At 45.3% G+C, this 18382-nt stretch overlaps 1 protein-coding gene across 1 annotated transcript in view; it reads right to left on the bottom strand.

Annotated features, from left to right (window-relative positions):
* LOC115327173 overlaps nt 1-18382 on the bottom strand; it is a 99275-nt gene that overhangs the window by 16426 nt on the left and 64467 nt on the right. Inside the window, exons 6-11 of the mRNA XM_029988126.4 lie at nt 17534-17623; nt 15595-15713; nt 10869-10927; nt 8552-8603; nt 7533-7600; nt 1671-1771 (exon numbers count right to left, since the gene is read on the bottom strand). Coding sequence (XP_029843986.3) covers nt 1671-1771; nt 7533-7600; nt 8552-8603; nt 10869-10927; nt 15595-15713; nt 17534-17623 — 489 coding nt within the window. The remainder of the gene's footprint in view (nt 1-1670; nt 1772-7532; nt 7601-8551; nt 8604-10868; nt 10928-15594; nt 15714-17533; nt 17624-18382) is intronic.

Below are 18382 nucleotides of genomic sequence, written 5' to 3'. Positions count from 1 at the left end.
CAAAACTCTCGTAGCGTGATTCATGACTGCGGCGGCTGCTACCCAACCTCGTTGTCACGCCACTTTCTGGAAGCAGACACTAAAATTGCCAAAGTAAACACACAAAAGCGACACCGATACAATTATCTTGCAGAATATCACCTTATTTAGTAATAACTGTGTCAATAGGCACTACTAGTTGCTTTTAAGTTAAGAAGAAAAAACAAACAAAAAAACGTAAACCTTTTACCAAATCTTTGTCGAATATTTGCCAAATCTATAGAAAAGTTCGGCAAAAGTTCGGCTCCGCCGAATCGGCGCCGAACTTTCGATTCAGCAAAAGTTCGGCCCATCACTGTAGTAAAATAGTAGAAATTTCCGACCGGAGGGGGGGGGGGGGGGGGAGGGAGGGGGAGCGGGGGTTGTCTTGCCCCCCCTCTCAAGAACAAGTTGGTACGCCACTGATGATGATGATGGTGGTTCTTCATTTTGAGGCTGGCTTTTTCCTTTAAAGGCAGTGCCCGGTGCGCGCGCCGCTGGACGTTTGATTGTGTGTCTTTTTATCTATCTTATTTTATTGATACATATATATGCGTATAAATAAAGAACGTAGCGACGACGACGTTGAGAGGATGACACACTGGGCGACGGCGGTGCCTCAATCTGAGCCCTGGTTCCTCGAAAGCGGCAGCTTCTACTTTGACAGGGCTACCTCCTTGGAGCCTGATGCTTCAATCGCAGTGGACCCCAGTGAGCAACAGCGCCATCATGCATCACTCTAAAAAAGAAGGGTATCACCTTACACCCTTTTGTCCCATATAATACACCCCAAAACTTCAATTCGACGTACAGTGCCCTATAGTCGAACAGACGGCACCAAATTTTACCAGGGGCTTGACAACGGTGCGATATAAGTTATTAAATTGCTAAAGTACGTATCAAAGAACAAAGAAAGAAAACACGGAGCTTTTGCAGTACGGCAAAGAAAACTCTGATCCTCTTTTTTGTAGTCAATAATACGTACATCAGCTATCTTCATAAGTTGTACCACACGGCTATCAAGCCCCTCGTAAACTTTGGGGCCGCCTGTTCGATTATGGGGCGCTGTACGTCGAATTGAAGTTTTGGGGTGTATTATATGGGACAAGGGGTGTAATAATACACCTTTTTTTCTGAGAGTGTGTTCATGGGGCTCCTTCATGCACCGATCGAACGGCGTGCTTAGTATTCACTTGCGGCCATAGCCGTGAGCTCGATTGCTGAGCGCGTGCTGATAGCGAGATTCCACAATTATTTTACCACGTGCATTTTGCACCATCAAGATTGCCGGACTTAGCAACCTATTGTGAGCTCGTTCTGAGCATGCGCTCTAATAACTCACAAATATGGCGTCCACCAGCTCGGCACGGGCAAAGCCATGGAACTCCGAGGTTTCCGGAGTGCAACGACCTCTTCCGACCGTTCCCAACGCTCGGCCGCCCAGCACGAAAGGAGCCTATACATACCCGATTGTGCCAGTTCCCCATCAGGTGGCGGTGTGCGAGCAAATATCACACAGCGTCACTTTATCTATAGTATTCCTCGCACCCAGTACAAGACTCGGTGGTTGTGTGTGGGCCGTGCGATTGACGCTATAGGCTTCTTCTTGCAGAACATTTCTCTCTGTCTAAGTTTCTCTCTCAGAGTCTCACCTTGCCTTCTTGAAGGCAGTCGTGGATCTCTTTTGTCCTCTCCATGGCGTAGACACCGCGCCAGTTTATGGGGTGGTTGTAGCCCGGCTTGAAGTGACCCCCTGAAAAAAAGCGGAAGAGCGAAACGAAGCGACGTATAACGTCGAACTTTAAATCCAAAACAATACCATATTATCTGCCGCATCCTACACGGATCTTTGATAAGATCGTATTTTGGCATATAACCATTATATTACTCTGAATAGAGTCACCGAGAGCTTAAGAGAAACGCGGGGTTTGGGCTATTTGATGCAGCCTCATTGGATGCGGAGCGATTAGGAGACGCAAGTGACTCGCCACATCCTGCGTTTTATAAGCTCCCAGTCACTCTTGCTCTTCGCCTACTCTTCGTAGAGACCCCTTGTAGATAGAAACCTTAGAGTGCAGGCACCCATTGTCCCTTTATTTTCCTCGCGCTTCACTCAACGTCACTGCGTTGCGTCCATTGCACTACAATACGTTTATCCCTAAAATTTGAACTGAATATAGCATATATGACGTAAATAATCCTTGGAGAAGGGGAACGAGGGGGACAAAGGACAAACATAAATCTCCAAACACAGCTAGGTTTGTCCCCCTTGTTCCCCTTCTCCAGGGATTATTTTCGTCATTCTTGTCCAGCTCGCCTGCACCTTTGCATTTAATTGCATAATTATAGCATATATGTTGGGGCGCCGCAGGTCATGGAGGCACTTCACCGGGACCGATGGATAACCCTCTAATGTTTTTCATGCAATTGAGTAAAGATTGCTCCTTTTATTGTAAACGTACCAGCAACATTTGCCTTTTTTCGCTGCCATGCCCTCGGACGTGTGTGTTTTTGTAGACTGTATTGATGCCACCTTTGACCTATTGTTATGCGGGGACATCGAATCGAACCCAGGACCCGATGAAGGGGGCACTGATACTCCACGACGGAGGAAATGGTGAAGACTATTCTGGTTACACAAAACGTGATTATAAATGATCTCGGAGTAATAAAAACTAGCCAACAACAGTTTGGCAGCAAATTCGACAGCCTAGCTAAAAGAGTTGAACAGATCGAAGTAATGGTCCAAGAAACTAAAGAGGTTAAATATAAAGTCGTGGGTCTTCAACAAAACGTCACGTCAATACAAGAATACCTTTTTGAATGTCAAAAACAAGCTTCGCAGCCTAGAAGATTATAGGCGCCTTAATAAGCTTATGGTTATGGGAATTCCGGAAGACGACGATGAAACGGCAGATACGTTAAAATCAAAGGTACTAGATGCTGTTTTCGAAGAAATGCTTGGAATTCATGTTAGCACTGTCGAACGCTTGCATCGCGTTGGACGAAAAATGAACAGGACTCGACCCGTCATCGTTAAATTCTTTGATTCCGCAGAAAAAGATAATCTAAAGAAACGCAGACTTCCGAGAGGCAGTAGGGTAACAATTGAACACGACTATTACTGATGACACTTCAAAGGCGCAAGAAGTTGTGGGAATGCAGCAAGCGGCATCGTGATAACAGAGAAAACGTTTTCTTGATTCATGACAATATAAATCTTACCAGAATGGAAAGTTGCGCTAGTTAGTATGAATTTTTATTTCGATATGATTTATAATGTTGCGTGCTTAATGGTGAATGACTGGTGGAAGAGGAAAAAGAAAGAGGCAGTCCTCGCGTGAATTTCTCTGTATGTCTTCTGAATAAATAGTTGACAGTCAGCGCCTCGTCCTGTGTGTTCTCTTCTCCTAGTCCGTGTGTTAGTCGCGCTGGTTGTGTTTTTCAATATAGACAGTATAAAGATTGGCGACAATAGTTCTTGTGGGACATCATCAATGGGCAGATGTGTATAGCAAACAAACAGCAAGCTCACCCTAACATTAAGGGACACCACAAATCGGTTAGTACATACCCGCTTAAATAATTTAAATCTTCAATGCTAAAAGTATATGAAATAAAGTAGACGTACTGGAAATGATCTCGTCTCACGATCGCCCCCCCCCCCCCCCCCCCGAATTTGATGTTATTAGGGAGACATGGCTGGACGATGGTATTGGGGACAGTGAAATTGTCCCACCTCCACACAAAGTTATTCTAAAAGACAGAGGATCAAGAGGCGGTTGTGTGGGTATCATTTTTTAAAGACAAAGTAGATCCGGTGCCAATAAATTGCCTTAGCAACGGTGAGCTATTATGGTGTAAAGCGGTGGTTCTCAGCCCCTGATGTTTCGCGGATCCCTTGTGGATCCGCGGAGATGATGGAGGACCCCGTTCGTGGTACAGGGAAGGGGAAGTAGGGGTTAATTATGATTGTGGTGTAATAAATGGATATAATTAAGGGCGAGTGTGAAGTAGAGTTCTCTTATTGACATATACACGAGAAAACTCACCCCGAAAAATTGAAACATTTTTCGCAATCTGAGAAAAGACTACTTTTATTTCCAAGCTTGACCGATGAGGCTGGGCTTCGCGGACCCTTAGAATGCCCTTGCGGACCCCAAAGCGTCCGAGGACCCCCATTTGAGAACCACTGGTGTAAAGTAACAATCGACGGAAATACATTTATGGTCGGTGCCGTTTATAAGCCCCCGAAAGTTTTTAGAAGATTTATACGACTGCATGGCTCTACAATTTAGGAACAAATCTAAGATTAATATGACGGAGGACTTTAACCTGCCCAATATTGATTGGACAACCAGTCAAGTGGGTAAAAACGAGGTACTGTCCTCAGAACTGCTTCTAGACATTGCTTTTTGTTTCAACCTGAGACATTTAGTGAACGGTCCGACCCGAGAAACAAATACTGGTCAAGCAACATTAGACTTGTTTTTGTTAGCAATATGATTGAAGTGGACGAGATTGATAATATAAGTGGCGTGTCATATCATAAGATGCTGGTATTTTCATGGCAACTATTCGAAAAAACCATCCCAAAACACCCGTCCCGAAAACACAGTTTACGATTTCCAAAACAGAGACGATGTGTCTGTTCTTGACTACTTAGAAGAAGATTTTGATTATTTCAGTCATCTATCTGATGTCAACGAGCTGTGAAGAAAGTTTTAAAATATTGTGTCCCATTGTATAAGTCGTTTTGCTCCTTCAAGGAAAGCGAGAGCACAAAGGAGCCATCCTTAGATAACGAGGGAAATTCTGCAACTAAAACGAAATATAAAAAGTTGAAGAAAAAACAGTTAGAAACACCGCTGAGATAGCGAATTTAGGATGACAGTTAAAAGGATCTTGTGACGCAAGCAAAGAAAAGCTTGTGTGGTAATGTGCTCTCACGGTTCTTGAGAGAAGCCCCACAGAACCTTTGGCGTTTCTTTTCGACTCCGAAGGAATAACCACGCAAGTGTTAATCAATAATGAAGTCGTCTCTTGTCCTTCTACAATCGCGGAAGAATTCAACAAATACTCCCAGTCTGTCTTTGCGGTGTCACGCTACCCACCGGTAGACCCTGTCAACGTGCCCAACGACTCACACATCCCAAAGTTGGTTTTGTCAGGAAGTGTTGTTTTATTTTTTAATTTACTTTTGAATATAAACGATAAAAAAGCATCCGGACTAGACAATATCCCCAACGCATTTCTGAGAAGATATTACGAGTGGGTGTCGCGATATTCATCTTTAATTTTTCAAGCGTCCATTCTTCAGAGCAAGTTACCAGAAGACTGGCTACGTGAGAAAATTGTGCCCATTTACAAGTTCGATAACAAGACGGACCTTCAAAATCATCGCCCCATATTTTTAGCAACGGCATGCTGCAAACCTTTAGAACACGTGATTTCTGAACATATAAATCAATACTTAGAGGAAAATAACTTGCTGTATGAACACCAGCGCGGGTTTCGGCTGGGTCTATCGACAGTCACGCAACTGCACACATGAGTTTGCATCAGCAATAAACGAACGAAATCACGTTGACGTAATATTTATGGATAACTCTAAAGCGTTTAACCGGGTGCCCTATGACGAATTAGCACAAAAATTAGCCTTATTGGGGTTACATCAGGTTTTGATATCTTGGATACATTTTTATTTAGAAGGACCAACGCAGTATGTTAGCTTTAATAAAGTTTTCTTTCCCCCGTTAGCAGTTTACTCAGGAGTACACCAAGGATCAGTGTTAGGGCCCCTTTTAATTCTTAATTTATATCAATGATATAGACACAAGTTCCCCTTCCTCTATTCAAGTTATATTGTTCGCAGACGACTGTATGGTCTTTTCAAAGGTGGCTACAGTTCAAGATCAGGAAGTTCTCAACCGGTCCCTGGAAGAAATCTTCTCGTGGAGTAAGAAATAGGGTATGTCAACTAATTTTGACAAAACTCCCTTGCAGTATTACAAATAAGAAAAAGGTTATAGAATTCCGCCATTCTATAGGTAAGACATGCAAATATAGATATTGGATTAGTTGCATATGAGTGTTATGTACGTCCGATCTTAGAATACGCGGGGTGCGTATGGGACCCATACAGGAATCAGCAGCAGGTTGCGCAAATTGAACGGATACAGAACCTGGCACTTCGGTCTGTTTTTTTTTTTTTTTTTTTGTAAAAACAAGCGCACCGAGTCGGTTACCACAATGTGAAATGAAGTGCGGCCTGGCTATTTAGGAAAAAGAAGGAAAGTGTGTAGCTTAAAAGATTTATACGCTGTAGCTAATGGCTTGACGAAGGCTAATCCTGAACTGTACATTTTACCTCCAACATCACGCTGCAAAAGAACGAGCAATACTAAAGCAATTACACCCTACCAGTACAGAAACGATGTCTTTAAATACTCTTCCTTTTGCCGAACTATTATTGAGTGAAACACACTGACAGAGCAAGTTGTCGACTGTTGTAGACCCAAATTATTTGAAGCACAGCTGAATGAATTGTTTAGTTAAGTTGCGCATGTGAAAATGTATATCTGTATATGGGTAGCTACAACCTACCTGCTCTCGCTTCAAGCGGTGAGTGCATGATTGAGTTTCTTGTTTTCTGTGTGTTGTGTTTTTCCTCCCTCCTGTTTAGACTGGCAGGGCCACAGTATTTCAAAGAAATGAATAAAGAAATAAAAGTCAAGATGTTGGTTAAACCCCTTCGAAGTGCTAAAACGTGCGTAACATAATAAGTGTGTAACCGAAAAGGGGGAGGGGGGGGGACCTTATGTTCTGTCGCGAGCAGACTCCTGATCAAGGTTAAACCCGAGGAAAGTAAAAATTAGGCCATATATCGTTTCTTATGTCGTATTCAACACACACGGGACATTAGGGAGTTTTTTCGTCGATCGTTTCGTCTGTCCCGCAACGTTCTCCGCAACCCGCGCTACGAGATCCGGGAATGTGCACGCAAGGCTAGCGCCGCGCATGCGCATGTTGTGGCGTCTTGGTTCCGGAGAGCGTATGGCGGAGGTGGAAAAGCACTCCTACGAAAAGTTCCTAATATATTGGGCTCTGTCTAGCGTGGACAGTTTATACGGATTTCAGTTATGTGCATGCAGTTACGACAAAGGGATGTCTAAAGCAACTTGTAAAATAATGTTGGAAATGTGTCATCAATATTTTCTGCAAATGCATCAATATATTTTCCGGGTATAGTGCTTCGTTAAATACTTGACCCTGACATTATCTTTATAATTTTTTTTCTGCCTGAAAAATAAAGAGTACATCAAATTTAGTGTAAAATAATTCATCCGGGAAGCGCCCATGGCACGAAATCAATTTCCAAGTTGAAAAGTTATGTCTGCAGTGTCGAAGTAGAATCTTCAAATCGCATTAATTTTAAGTCAGCATAGACATTAAAACGACCAGTGTCAAGCAAGTCGACAAGGTACAGTAGGTTCCCCGAGATATCAGTGTACCTTTCATGTCCATCGTCTTCAGCAAGGTTGCCCCCATGTAAAATCCGATCCTTGCGTAGTTCAGCATGCTGTTGAAAAACAAAACACATTGAATACTCCAGGAAATGGACCGGAACTGGGGCTTAAACTACAACAGACTTAAAAAGTCGGTTTGCCTTTTCCATACAAGGGATTCTAAGCATGCGCTCCGTAATTCGCCGGGACTACAGACCGCAGCGTACTACGAGCCATTTTTCATAAATATAGGGTGCCGTGTTTTCGAGGTTTATTTTTCTTCGAATTCGGGGGTGGTTTTATCGGTGGAGGGGAAGGGGGGGGGGGGGGGGGGGTTCCCACACAGCTTTCGTGTTCTTCGGCGTCAATGTATTGGTGCCGGACCGAAGTTCGGTACTAAACAGAACAAGGACGTGGATTCCCAACCTTGAGGCGCGTGACCAGAATACTCAGAAAGCGTTCCGGTACCCATAAGAGAAGACGGCAAGATAAGGGGTGTGGATCCCGAAGAAAAAACCAGCCTCGCGAAGAATTCAATCGGGGCTGCGCTTTAACAGAAAACAAAGCCGTAGAAGATTTCTTCTTGCGAACCTTAGGTTTTCCTTATGCAAAATAATCAAAAACAGATCCAATCCGTCTTTTTTTTTTTTTAGCCGATGTTGTTAAATATTGCCTTGCGGGAATGACTTTTTTGAATGTGCCAGTGTTTACCGAAAACTTGCAACCCTGCTCGTAAAATATAGAGTTTTAGTAGATCGTTCCGGTGACCTCCGAAACCCCTGATAACGACACGACGCATGCGCGGAGGCGCTGGGGGAGTATCGGGTATCGTTAACAGAGTGATTGGATCGATCTACCAAAAGTCTTTAATAACACGCTATTCCCATATCTCGGTTCCTTTACAAAATCCAGCTCGAGGACGTGGGCATTCCATCCTTGCCCGTATTTCACCTCTGAACGGTTGTAGGGCGGAAGTTGGAACTAACCGGATTTAAGTCATCGTTTTGCTAGCTTACCATACTTACTAAACAGAGCTGTCTTTGAAGTAGTATGGCCTCAACTGTCCCCCCGAAACGTCTGTAATGCGAGAAATTATAATCAGATTGACAACAAGGAAAAACTTGCATAATACTCGAATTGTCACGCAGAAGTAAACTAAGAAAAGTGGCTCATTGCGTTTAATGCGTGCATTTGTTTTTATTGCGATAGTGATCGGTTTTTACATTCAAACCATTCAGCTTGTCTACCGCATCCTTCTAACAGCCTGAAATTTTAATTACGACCATAGCCTATATTTGTACGCATGAACCATTGGCGACGAGATGTTTCGGTGGCGCTTTCTTATGGTTCCTGTTAGTAGCGAGGCTGTAAGGCTGTTAGTAGCGAGCGACAAGTTCAATGGTGCTTAAAGGGATACTGAACCGAAATTTGAATTTCGCAAAATAAGGCTCTAGAAGCGTTGAACGGGACTCTACGAACTCCGAAACATTGCTCGTACATCGATATCTCAAACGGATGGCTGCACTTTTCGAAAAGAAGGGCGCGATCAAGCGAGGCCTCTGACATCACTGTCCTCCGGGAGAATTTGAGAATGAGGGGGAGCGGCCTCGCTTCTTTCCTCCTCGCTTCGGTTCACCAGCTCGACACGGGACGTAGTGAGGACGAGAGGGAATAACAATCGTGACGTCCCTGGCCTTGTCGGCCTCGTCGGCCGGGTTCAGTCGGGCGCTTCTTTTCTAAAAATATGGCGATCCGTTAGAGATATCGCTGTATGAGTGATGTTTTTGGGTTTTGCATCGTCCCACCTATCTGTCTAGCCTTGTTTTGTGAGTTCGAAATTTCGGTTCAGTATCTTAAAAAGCGCGGTGGGCCTATGCGGACAGCAAGTCGTCTGCGTCTTGCTCAGGAGTGGCGGAGACGTCAGAACGACGCCGAGCTCTTATTGGCTGAGTGAAAAAAATAGTGGGCGGAGCTCAATGCTAAATGCCTTGAGGACTACCCACTATTTTTTTTTTTCAATCAGCCAATAAGAGCTTGGCGTCGATCTGACGTCACCAGCACTTCTGCGAAAGAAGCAGACGACTTGCTGTTCGCATAGTCGTCACGTTCCCAAACCAACACCGTCAGAGTTGAGAGTCTGACTTTGCCCTTATTCCCGTCGATGAGAGCAGAAATAATAATCCTACTCAAGAGGTTATAGTGGTATCGTTTGGCCAACCATGGAAGGCCGATGACTTTTAGACGCTCTGGGTCGCGCACGGCGCCAATAATGTACACTTTTGATCTTATTATTCCCCGCCTCATACGAAAGGGAACGTGTGATACTTTCACTGCGTACTATATGATATTTACATTATTATTTCTTTTCGTCCATTCGCTTATGATATACTCAGTTTCACACTAAAGGGCGATTCACACACTCGCGTTGAGTCCTATCGACTGCGAGGGTTGCTATTGCAACAGATGCGTCGGCTCCAACAAAAAGGGGTTAAAACCGTTTTTTTTACCGGTTGTGGAACCGGCAAAAACCGGTTGTTGGAGCCGATGTAGCTGTTGCCGTAGCAACCTTCGCACTCGGTTCGACTCAACGCGATTGTGTGAATCGCACTCAAGTCCGATAGCATCCCACTCAACGATCCGATAAAAGAGTTTTAGTAGATCGTTCCGATACCCCGGATAAAGATACCCGATAACCATACGATGCTTGCGCAAAGGCAGCGGTGGAGTATTGTTATCCGTGTCATATCGGAACGATTGACTAAAACTGTCTCATGTGAAACGGAGGTGTATGTTTCCCTCTCCGCCTTCAAAGGGAACACGGAACTGTGAGCCTGCACACTGTGGTGTCTATATCGCGTTTGTTAGTTCGTGTTCATTTTCCACTGCGGCAGCGCCCTTTCTTTGTTGTACAAGGCTGCCAATAGCATGGCTGCCATGTGTTTGACCACAACTGTAAATGAAGACAGGTGATATCTCTTTCAAATGGGCCCCCCGTTCTCCCCCCAAAAAGTGTCCATAATGTAAGTTGTCCAAAGTAGGAAGACAAAAATGCGCGTATTCATCCTAGTTCATCCCCGAATCTTTTGTTTACATGGCTAGATATTTAGCGGGGCGCGCATTAGCGAAACGCAATTGTAAATTGCACATATGGGCGCTTCACATAGCTGTTAAAATTTTTTGCAATGTGGCAGAAGGCAGAGGCGCAAACAAAAGCGCGGTAGAAAATGTTTTCTTTGCGCAAATTTACCAAAAACACCGTTAACAAATACAAAAAAAAACACAGTTTAAATGATTTAGAAGAAAGCTTTATCCTCGCGCTTTTTTACGACAAATCGTACATACACATCGTGTTGGATCCGTAGTCGTAGCTGCCGTAGTTATCAGTCATCGCCATTGGGTGCCTGCACAAGAATACACACAGAGAAACATTTCGGTCAGGGAGGGTCTCGAGTCTTGACCTACGGGTCATGTATATCTGGCATCTCTAGACTCTAAAACAAGTCCACAGCACGTGTTTTTCCGCAAGGAACCCGGAGAGCCAATCGCCGCATTCTACGATGGAAGCTCGGCGAATAACAAAGCTAATAAAAAGTCTACACATAATAAAAAAAACAAAAAAAACTGTCTGCATTATGTTACGTTTCACTATGCGTCCACATGGTGAAACGTCACGCTCAATGTCATAGCGCAGACTTCTTTTTTTTTTTTTTTAGCGCTGCTCATAGGCATTTGTTTCCGGATATAGGGGCGTCGCCGTCGCCGTCGGCGTTACCGCGCGCGTTACATTATGGGAAGTCAGAGTTTTCCCGCTAAATTTAGCGGGGAAACTGAACTGGTGTTAAGATCATGTGACGAAAGTTTTACCGCTAAGTTTAGCGGGGGCACTGAATGCGCAGTGTTGCATTATGGGACGTCACAGACCTACACACCCATTCAGTTTAACACGCTAAATGTGGCGGGGAATTGAACTAGGGCTGAGGTCACGTGGGGTCACGTTTCCGGCTAAATTTAGCGGGGAAGCTGTGGGAGGAGGAGGTAGAAGGCACGGGGGAGGATAAGAGGGTGCGCAGGAGGAGGAGGAGGGAAGGGAACAGAGGAGGAGGGGAGGGTACGAAGGAGGAAGAGGACACGGAAGAGGAGGAGGGTGCAGAGCCAGTCTGTGAAGAGAGTGACTCTACATTTGTGTAATATATATATATATATATATATATATATATATATATATATATATATATATATATATATATATATATATATATATATATATTATTATTATTATATATATGCTGCAGGTTTCTTTGAGAGTATAGAATAATATACAGGGTGTTCCACGTAACTTTAGCCAAAGTTAAAAAACGATATGAATATTTGTTGGTGCATTTTAGAAGACGAAACTAAAGGAATAAGTTTGTTCATTGCTCGGAGCAAATCAGACTATTTTTTTTGGCTCAATTAACTAATTTATTAGGATTAGTTAATAAACTTATGAAATATTCAATTGAGAGCAAAAGTTTCAATGGCAAAGTTGTAGGTGTATATAGGCCACGTGACATCAGCTGACGACAAGTCACCTATACACCTTGGGGAAATTGACGGCACGTGACCTATATTTCGACTCAGTTTTCCCCGCTAAATTTAGCGCGAAAATTCACGTCTTCTAGCCAAAATGTCAATTGAGCTTCCCCGATTAATTTAGCGGGAAATGGATGTCACGTCACATATACACGATTTCCGTTACCAGCTAAAATTAGCGGGAACTTGATATCGTGAAACCTACAAACCAATTAAGTTTCGCAGCTACATTAGCGAGAAAATGGATGTCACGTGACCTGACGTCACGGAACATGCAGACCCAATTGAGTTTGCCCGCTAGCTTTAGCGGGAGCTTGATGTCACATGACGCCTACACGAATTAGGTTAACCACTGAATTTAGCGGGAAAATTCACGCCTTGTGACCTAGACACCAATCCAGTTTCTCCGCCAAATTTAGCGGAGGAAATCGACGTCACGTGACCTTATACAACCATTCAACTTCCCCACTTAAATTTAGCGGGGAAATATACATAATGTGACACACTAATTCCCTCAGCAGCCGCCGCCCACCAACAGGGCCTCTCGCCAACCCAAAACGGGGCCTCCACCATATCCTCCTTTCTTCCCTTGCCTACACTCCCGGCGTAACCACCGCCGCTAATCAGGGCCGCCAATCAAGGTATATCACAAAATTAAATAAGAATTGAAAGCTGTTTACAACTCCTTGTAACGCCGAATCAGAGCGCAGCTCTTGAGGAGGAGGAGGGAAGGGTATTGGGGGGGGGGGTGGCTCAACCGACCGGGGGGGGGGGGGGGTCACGTGACGATGACAATGCCGATGATGTCATTAGTGACGTCACTGATGACGAAATCAGTGACGATGACGATGCGGATACCGATGACGTCATTAGTGACGTCACTGATGACGTCATCAGTGATGATGACGATGCGGATGCCGGTGACGCCATCAGTGACGTCACTGATGACGTCGTCAGTGATGATGACGATGCGGATGCCGGTGACGTCACTGATGACGTGATCAGTGATGATGACGATGCGGATGCCGGTGACGTCATCATTGACGTCCTGATGACGTCATCAGTGATGATGACGATGCGGATGCCGGTGACGTCATCAGTGACCATGACGTCATCGGGTGGGTCACGCGACCTCAGCGTAGGGTCAACTAACCTTGGGGGGTCACGTGACCTCGGGGAGGGGGTCACATGACGTCAGGGGAGTCACGTGACCTCAAGGGAGTCCCGTGACTTCGGGGGGTCACGTGCACCCCCGAGGTCACGTGACCCCGGGGAGGCTCGCGCGGTGCATTATGGGACATTTCCCATAATGCACCGCGCGGTTACGTTGACGCCGACGGCGACGCCGACGCCGCTCAAGCCGGAAACGGGCGCCTAAGAGCTGCGCTCTAAAAAAAAAATGTTCAGCTTTTTCATTTTTTGAAGGAAGACCTGCGAAGCTGTACTTTGGTGCGAATGAAGTAATGGCCGGCCGCAAGTCGGCAAGCCAGAGTGGAAAGGCTGGAAAGGTGGCCGCCGTCACTCATAGGTGGCGGTAGCTGTCTAGAGTTTTGTGACATCATTTGTTTGCAGGTGGACACTATCTTGGGAAAACTAGCCCCTAAAATAGCTCCGCTGTAATACCTCAAGAGTTGCGCTCTAATTTTGCATTACAGAGAAGTGTAAACGTCTAATTTTCACTATGTGCTCCAGACCCAGCGATAAATTATGTGCATAAAGACAGCAGCTAGCAGCAAACGTACCAACTTTGGAGTAATGTCCTTAAAGGTGCCCTGAAATCATATTTAAGCGTCTACCTTTTTTGCGGTTTCCACGTCTCTTGGGGTTAGGGCAAGCCAGGGGACATGGAGAGAATAACTAAATATCAGTGCGTCATAGTTTAATCGGACGACGCGGAAACCTCCTTCACCTACGGGGGCGACCCACGGTGCCGAAAGCGCGCGATATGGGAAGACATCATGACGTTTTTGGTCGAGGCCTTACTACTGGTCAAAACCTCTAAATCTTTTTTTTTTTTTTTTTGTGAAAATACAAAATATAGACCAATTCATGCTTGCGAACAAACCAGAGCGCCCCTACCGGACGCCACCGGCGCCGCGCATGCGCGATGGAGTGTGGGCAAGAAGCTCGCCGTCGCCCATAAACAAACCATAGAAATGCGATGTTGTCGGCGTCGGTGTGAGTCCCCGTGCTCTTTTTCGCGTTGGAATTGTTGATTCTACGTCTTCGTGGCAATGTCTGATTACTTGAGCCGCAGTGTTGAAGGTAACGCGTCACTAGAAACGACGTTACTGGTAACGCGTTACATTTTTCGCTAACGTCCCTTGGGTGCTCCCAAGGGACGTTTTGCAGGGCGAAGGGTGTAGTTAAAGCATTTCAAAACTTGACCAGGTGATTTTATGTTTGCTGTAATTCACTAAACCCGCGTTCACAAGGAGAACCGTACTGAAGAAGTCTAGCTGCTGGCGGAGCATTTGCAATTTTTAACGCGGCAGCGTTAAGGAGCTCGTTTCGCAGTAAAGCCGGCGTCGGTGGCGTGACGAGAAAATCCTGATTAGTCGATAGGGTCATGACTTCGCAGCCTTATGACCTCGCACGGGAATTTCGAAACAAAGCCACAACGCTCACGTGAAACGTGAAGTCGGGCTGGAATGAAAGTGACTAAAACATAACATCTGGTGCGAACTAAAGGTCGCCGTACGTCTCAAATGATTCCACGTCATAATGTAATGCATTTGCCTTAAAGAAAAAATCGGAGAATTTTAGGCGGAATTTAAACCCGAGCGAGCCACACGGCTATTGACTAGGCCACGCTTATCGCGTTTTTTTCTTATGCTGTGAGACATAAGATATTTGTAAGTGCAGCTTATATTAGGTAGTTAGATTAGCTGTATGTTATTTTAGCTAGACGTAAACGTTTCAAACGCCAAGCGTATTGTTTTTTCTCCCGATAACCAAATCCTGTAAGAACTGCCTCGCGCAGCGCATAAACAATGGACAAACTTGTTTTGTTTTTCTCTTGCTGCGACATGCAGCATAGGGTGAATGACAGATTAAGCGATTGATTGATAGATTAGGTGGGCTAATTTTCAGAGATGGAGGTTGTAAACAACAGGCTGACTATTCATTGAGGTCATAGATAGGATGATTTCTATGTTAATACTTTGGTTGGAGCTAGTTGGTTTATGTTCATTTAAAACGTTCAAAAACGAAGAAAAGAAAACTCAAAGACCAAGAAGGAACGTTTTTGTTCTACGTGTTTTTGTTTTTTTTATCTTCATGTTTTTGGGGCTTTTAAATCTTTTAAATTATTTTAACAGTTTATTAAACCATAGATGTTTTTAAACCATATATGGGAGCAATCATCAGGGCACCAGTATACGAGCCCTGTTTCAAAGAGACTCGCTACACACGCTGCAGTATGAAATATCGTCGCCGGTGATATGAACCGACGAAGCAAAAATTAACAGAAAACCGTCTTAGCGAAATCACTCACCGCACTATCAAATATCTGAACTCTGGATTCGGACTTAGAAGTTTCCAGTATTTTTGCATCGTCGTTTGGCGTATCGCTAATACGTTCTTGTAATCGACATTTTCCGCTCTGTGAAATTTCTGAAAGAAATAATAAAAAAACGCGATCAGACGAGAGTCCACCCTGCTAACATTGTCAAAAACACAAAACATTCGTTGCACAGAGGAATGGGTGGATGGATGAGGCTGAATCCTTTGAATCGGGCGGCGGCTTGTGCCACCTAGCCAGTGTCCTTTTTTTTTTTCCTTTCTATCAGTTATTTAGCATACAGTTATATATCTAGAGATTTATTCTTGAAAGCTATGTAGTATATACAATCTAAACGACGGAGGCGCCTCTATGCAACCGGGTGCACACACCTTCCGCCCTACGGGTCGCCCGGAAGGGAATAAGAAAATATTCATCCCTCCCTCGACCTACCAGTCAGGTAATATCTTCTTGGTTACCTCTACCTTCCCCGTGTCTATTTTTCCCTCACTATTCCTAAATCCCCAGTCGCCTCTTCAGCTACTACATGGTGAAGCCCCTAACAGTAAAGTATCAAGTGCTCAGCCGCCCCCTCCTCCTCTCCACAGGCTCCACACACCGTATCTACTTTATGATATCTAGCTCTATATGCCTTAGTCCGCCACACTTCTGTCCTCGCCTCGAACAACGAGGAGCTTCCCCTACAATTGACCGATATGTACATTTTCAAGGTCGATTTAGTCTGCATGCCTACTTCCTATATTTCCCTCTCAATTTATTTAACTCTCTTCTTAAACTCCATCTTCTCATCCGCCTCCCTGCTATTGCCCATATATTTAGATCTAAGTTTTCAAGTCCGCTTTCTCTATTTTGAATCGACACTTCTTACGTGTAAATAGCTAAGGACTCTTCGTGCCCATCGTTCTGCATTTATTTATCTTAGCTCAAATTCTATCTTACTGTTAGCTTTCCTGCCCTCGAATGAGGACCATCCCATATATTCCTGTATACCTTGGTTCGGTGTTTTGCCATGTGTTCCCGGAGTCAATCTACCTACTCTACGAGTCTACGTTGCTTTATTTCTAGCCTTGCGGCTGCTCCCCAAGACAGCCTGCTGTGCTGTCTTGGGGAGCAGCCGCAAAATGTCATTTGCCATTTCACCTATTCACAATTTCTTCCTACGCACACTCCAGCTTCCGCCGATAGATGGAGGAAAGAATAGTTCGCGCATGGACAGAACAATCCTCGAAAAAGGTCACAAGGGAGCGCGCGTCCGATCGCTGACCCCGTGTCTGTCAGTCCTAACAACGGGTGCCTCGCCTTTTCTACGGCTTTCGGAAATCCACCGGTTCTTGACGAACGACGACAGTGATTTAAGCACATACACCCGAAAACCCCTAAAACACCCGCAGGGTGAGTTCAAAACCCTCCCTGGGTTCTGCAGCGAAAGCTCGCGCTGCAGAACCCAGGATCGTGGGTTCAATCCCCGCCCCTGCCCGTTTCGATCTTTTTTTTTTTTTTTTCTCCCTGTTTTCTGTGTATCACTACTGCCAACGTGTTCCTTTTGTATGAATTCCCCCCTATGTAATGCCCGAAAGGGCCCTTAGGGTAAATAAATAAATGAGCATCGTACCGGCGTGCGGTTGTGTATCACTACTGCGTGATGCACGTTAAAGACCCCAGGTTAGCGGTAGTACCGCACTGGCTAAATTGCTCATCTACAGCTGAGACACCAGACGCCCACTGAGGCAGACTAACTTCCGGCTGTATAAGCATACACACAACAATTTGCTTTTCTACACAAGCCTGTGATATACACCTATTAGAGCCCACGAAAAATGTGCAACTCTCTTTCTCCTCCACCCATGCCCCCAGGTAAGGGCCAAATACAACTTGCATCCTACATGCAGTATGGATATTCGGTTTAGCTTACACCATGAGTCTCTTCCAGAAATTGTTCATCCAGCTCATGTGCGCCTGTCTTGTTGTTTGCAAACAGAATGACGTACTTCAGATGCTGCAGCTGGAACGAAATTGTAAACGATTAGCTTACAGAGTGACTTTCTTAGTGCGCGCGACAATCCACAAACATGGCCGTACCAAACCGGGGCGGGGGGGGGGGGGACACGCTTGCCCCCCCCCCCAGTTCTCAGAATGGGGGGGCAAGCGTGTCCCCCGGCACCGCCCCCCCCCCCCGGCCCCCGGGGGGTTGCCCCCCTACTCAAAATCTTTCAGCCTTTCCACTCTGGTGAAGAAGTAAGACCAGCGAAGCTGTACTATGGTCAGACGACCTCAAGGACGACGTCTAGGGCGACCTCAAGGACGACGCTTAGAGGAATTCAGCCTTTCCACTCTGGTGAAGAAGTAAGACCAGCGAAGCTGTACTATGGTCAGATGACCTCAAGGACGACGTCTAGGACGACCTCAAGGACGACGCTTAGAGGAATTCAGCCTTTCCACTCTGGTGAAGAAGTAAGACCAGCGAAGCTGTACTATGGTCAGACGACCTCAAGGACGACGTCTAGGACGACCTCAAGGACGACGCTTAGAGGAATTCAGCCTTTCCACTCTGGTGAAGAAGTAAGACCAGCGAAGCTGTACTATGGTCAGACGACCTCAAGGACGACTCAAGGACGACGTCTAGGACGACCTGAAGGACGACGCTTAGAGGAATTCAGCCTTTCCACTCTGGTGAAGAAGTAAGACCAGCGAAGCTGTACTATGGTCAGACGACCTCAAGGACGACGTCTAGGACGACCTCAAGGACGACGCTTAGAGGAAC

The sequence above is a fragment of the Ixodes scapularis genome, unplaced genomic scaffold, assembly GCF_016920785.2.
Source record: "Ixodes scapularis isolate PalLabHiFi unplaced genomic scaffold, ASM1692078v2 PGA_scaffold1__304_contigs__length_218370807, whole genome shotgun sequence".
In the NCBI taxonomy this organism is placed as follows: Eukaryota; Metazoa; Arthropoda; class Arachnida; order Ixodida; family Ixodidae; genus Ixodes; species Ixodes scapularis.
The sequence above is the reverse complement of the archived record's forward strand: the minus strand, read 5'-3'. Positions and strand labels throughout refer to the sequence as shown.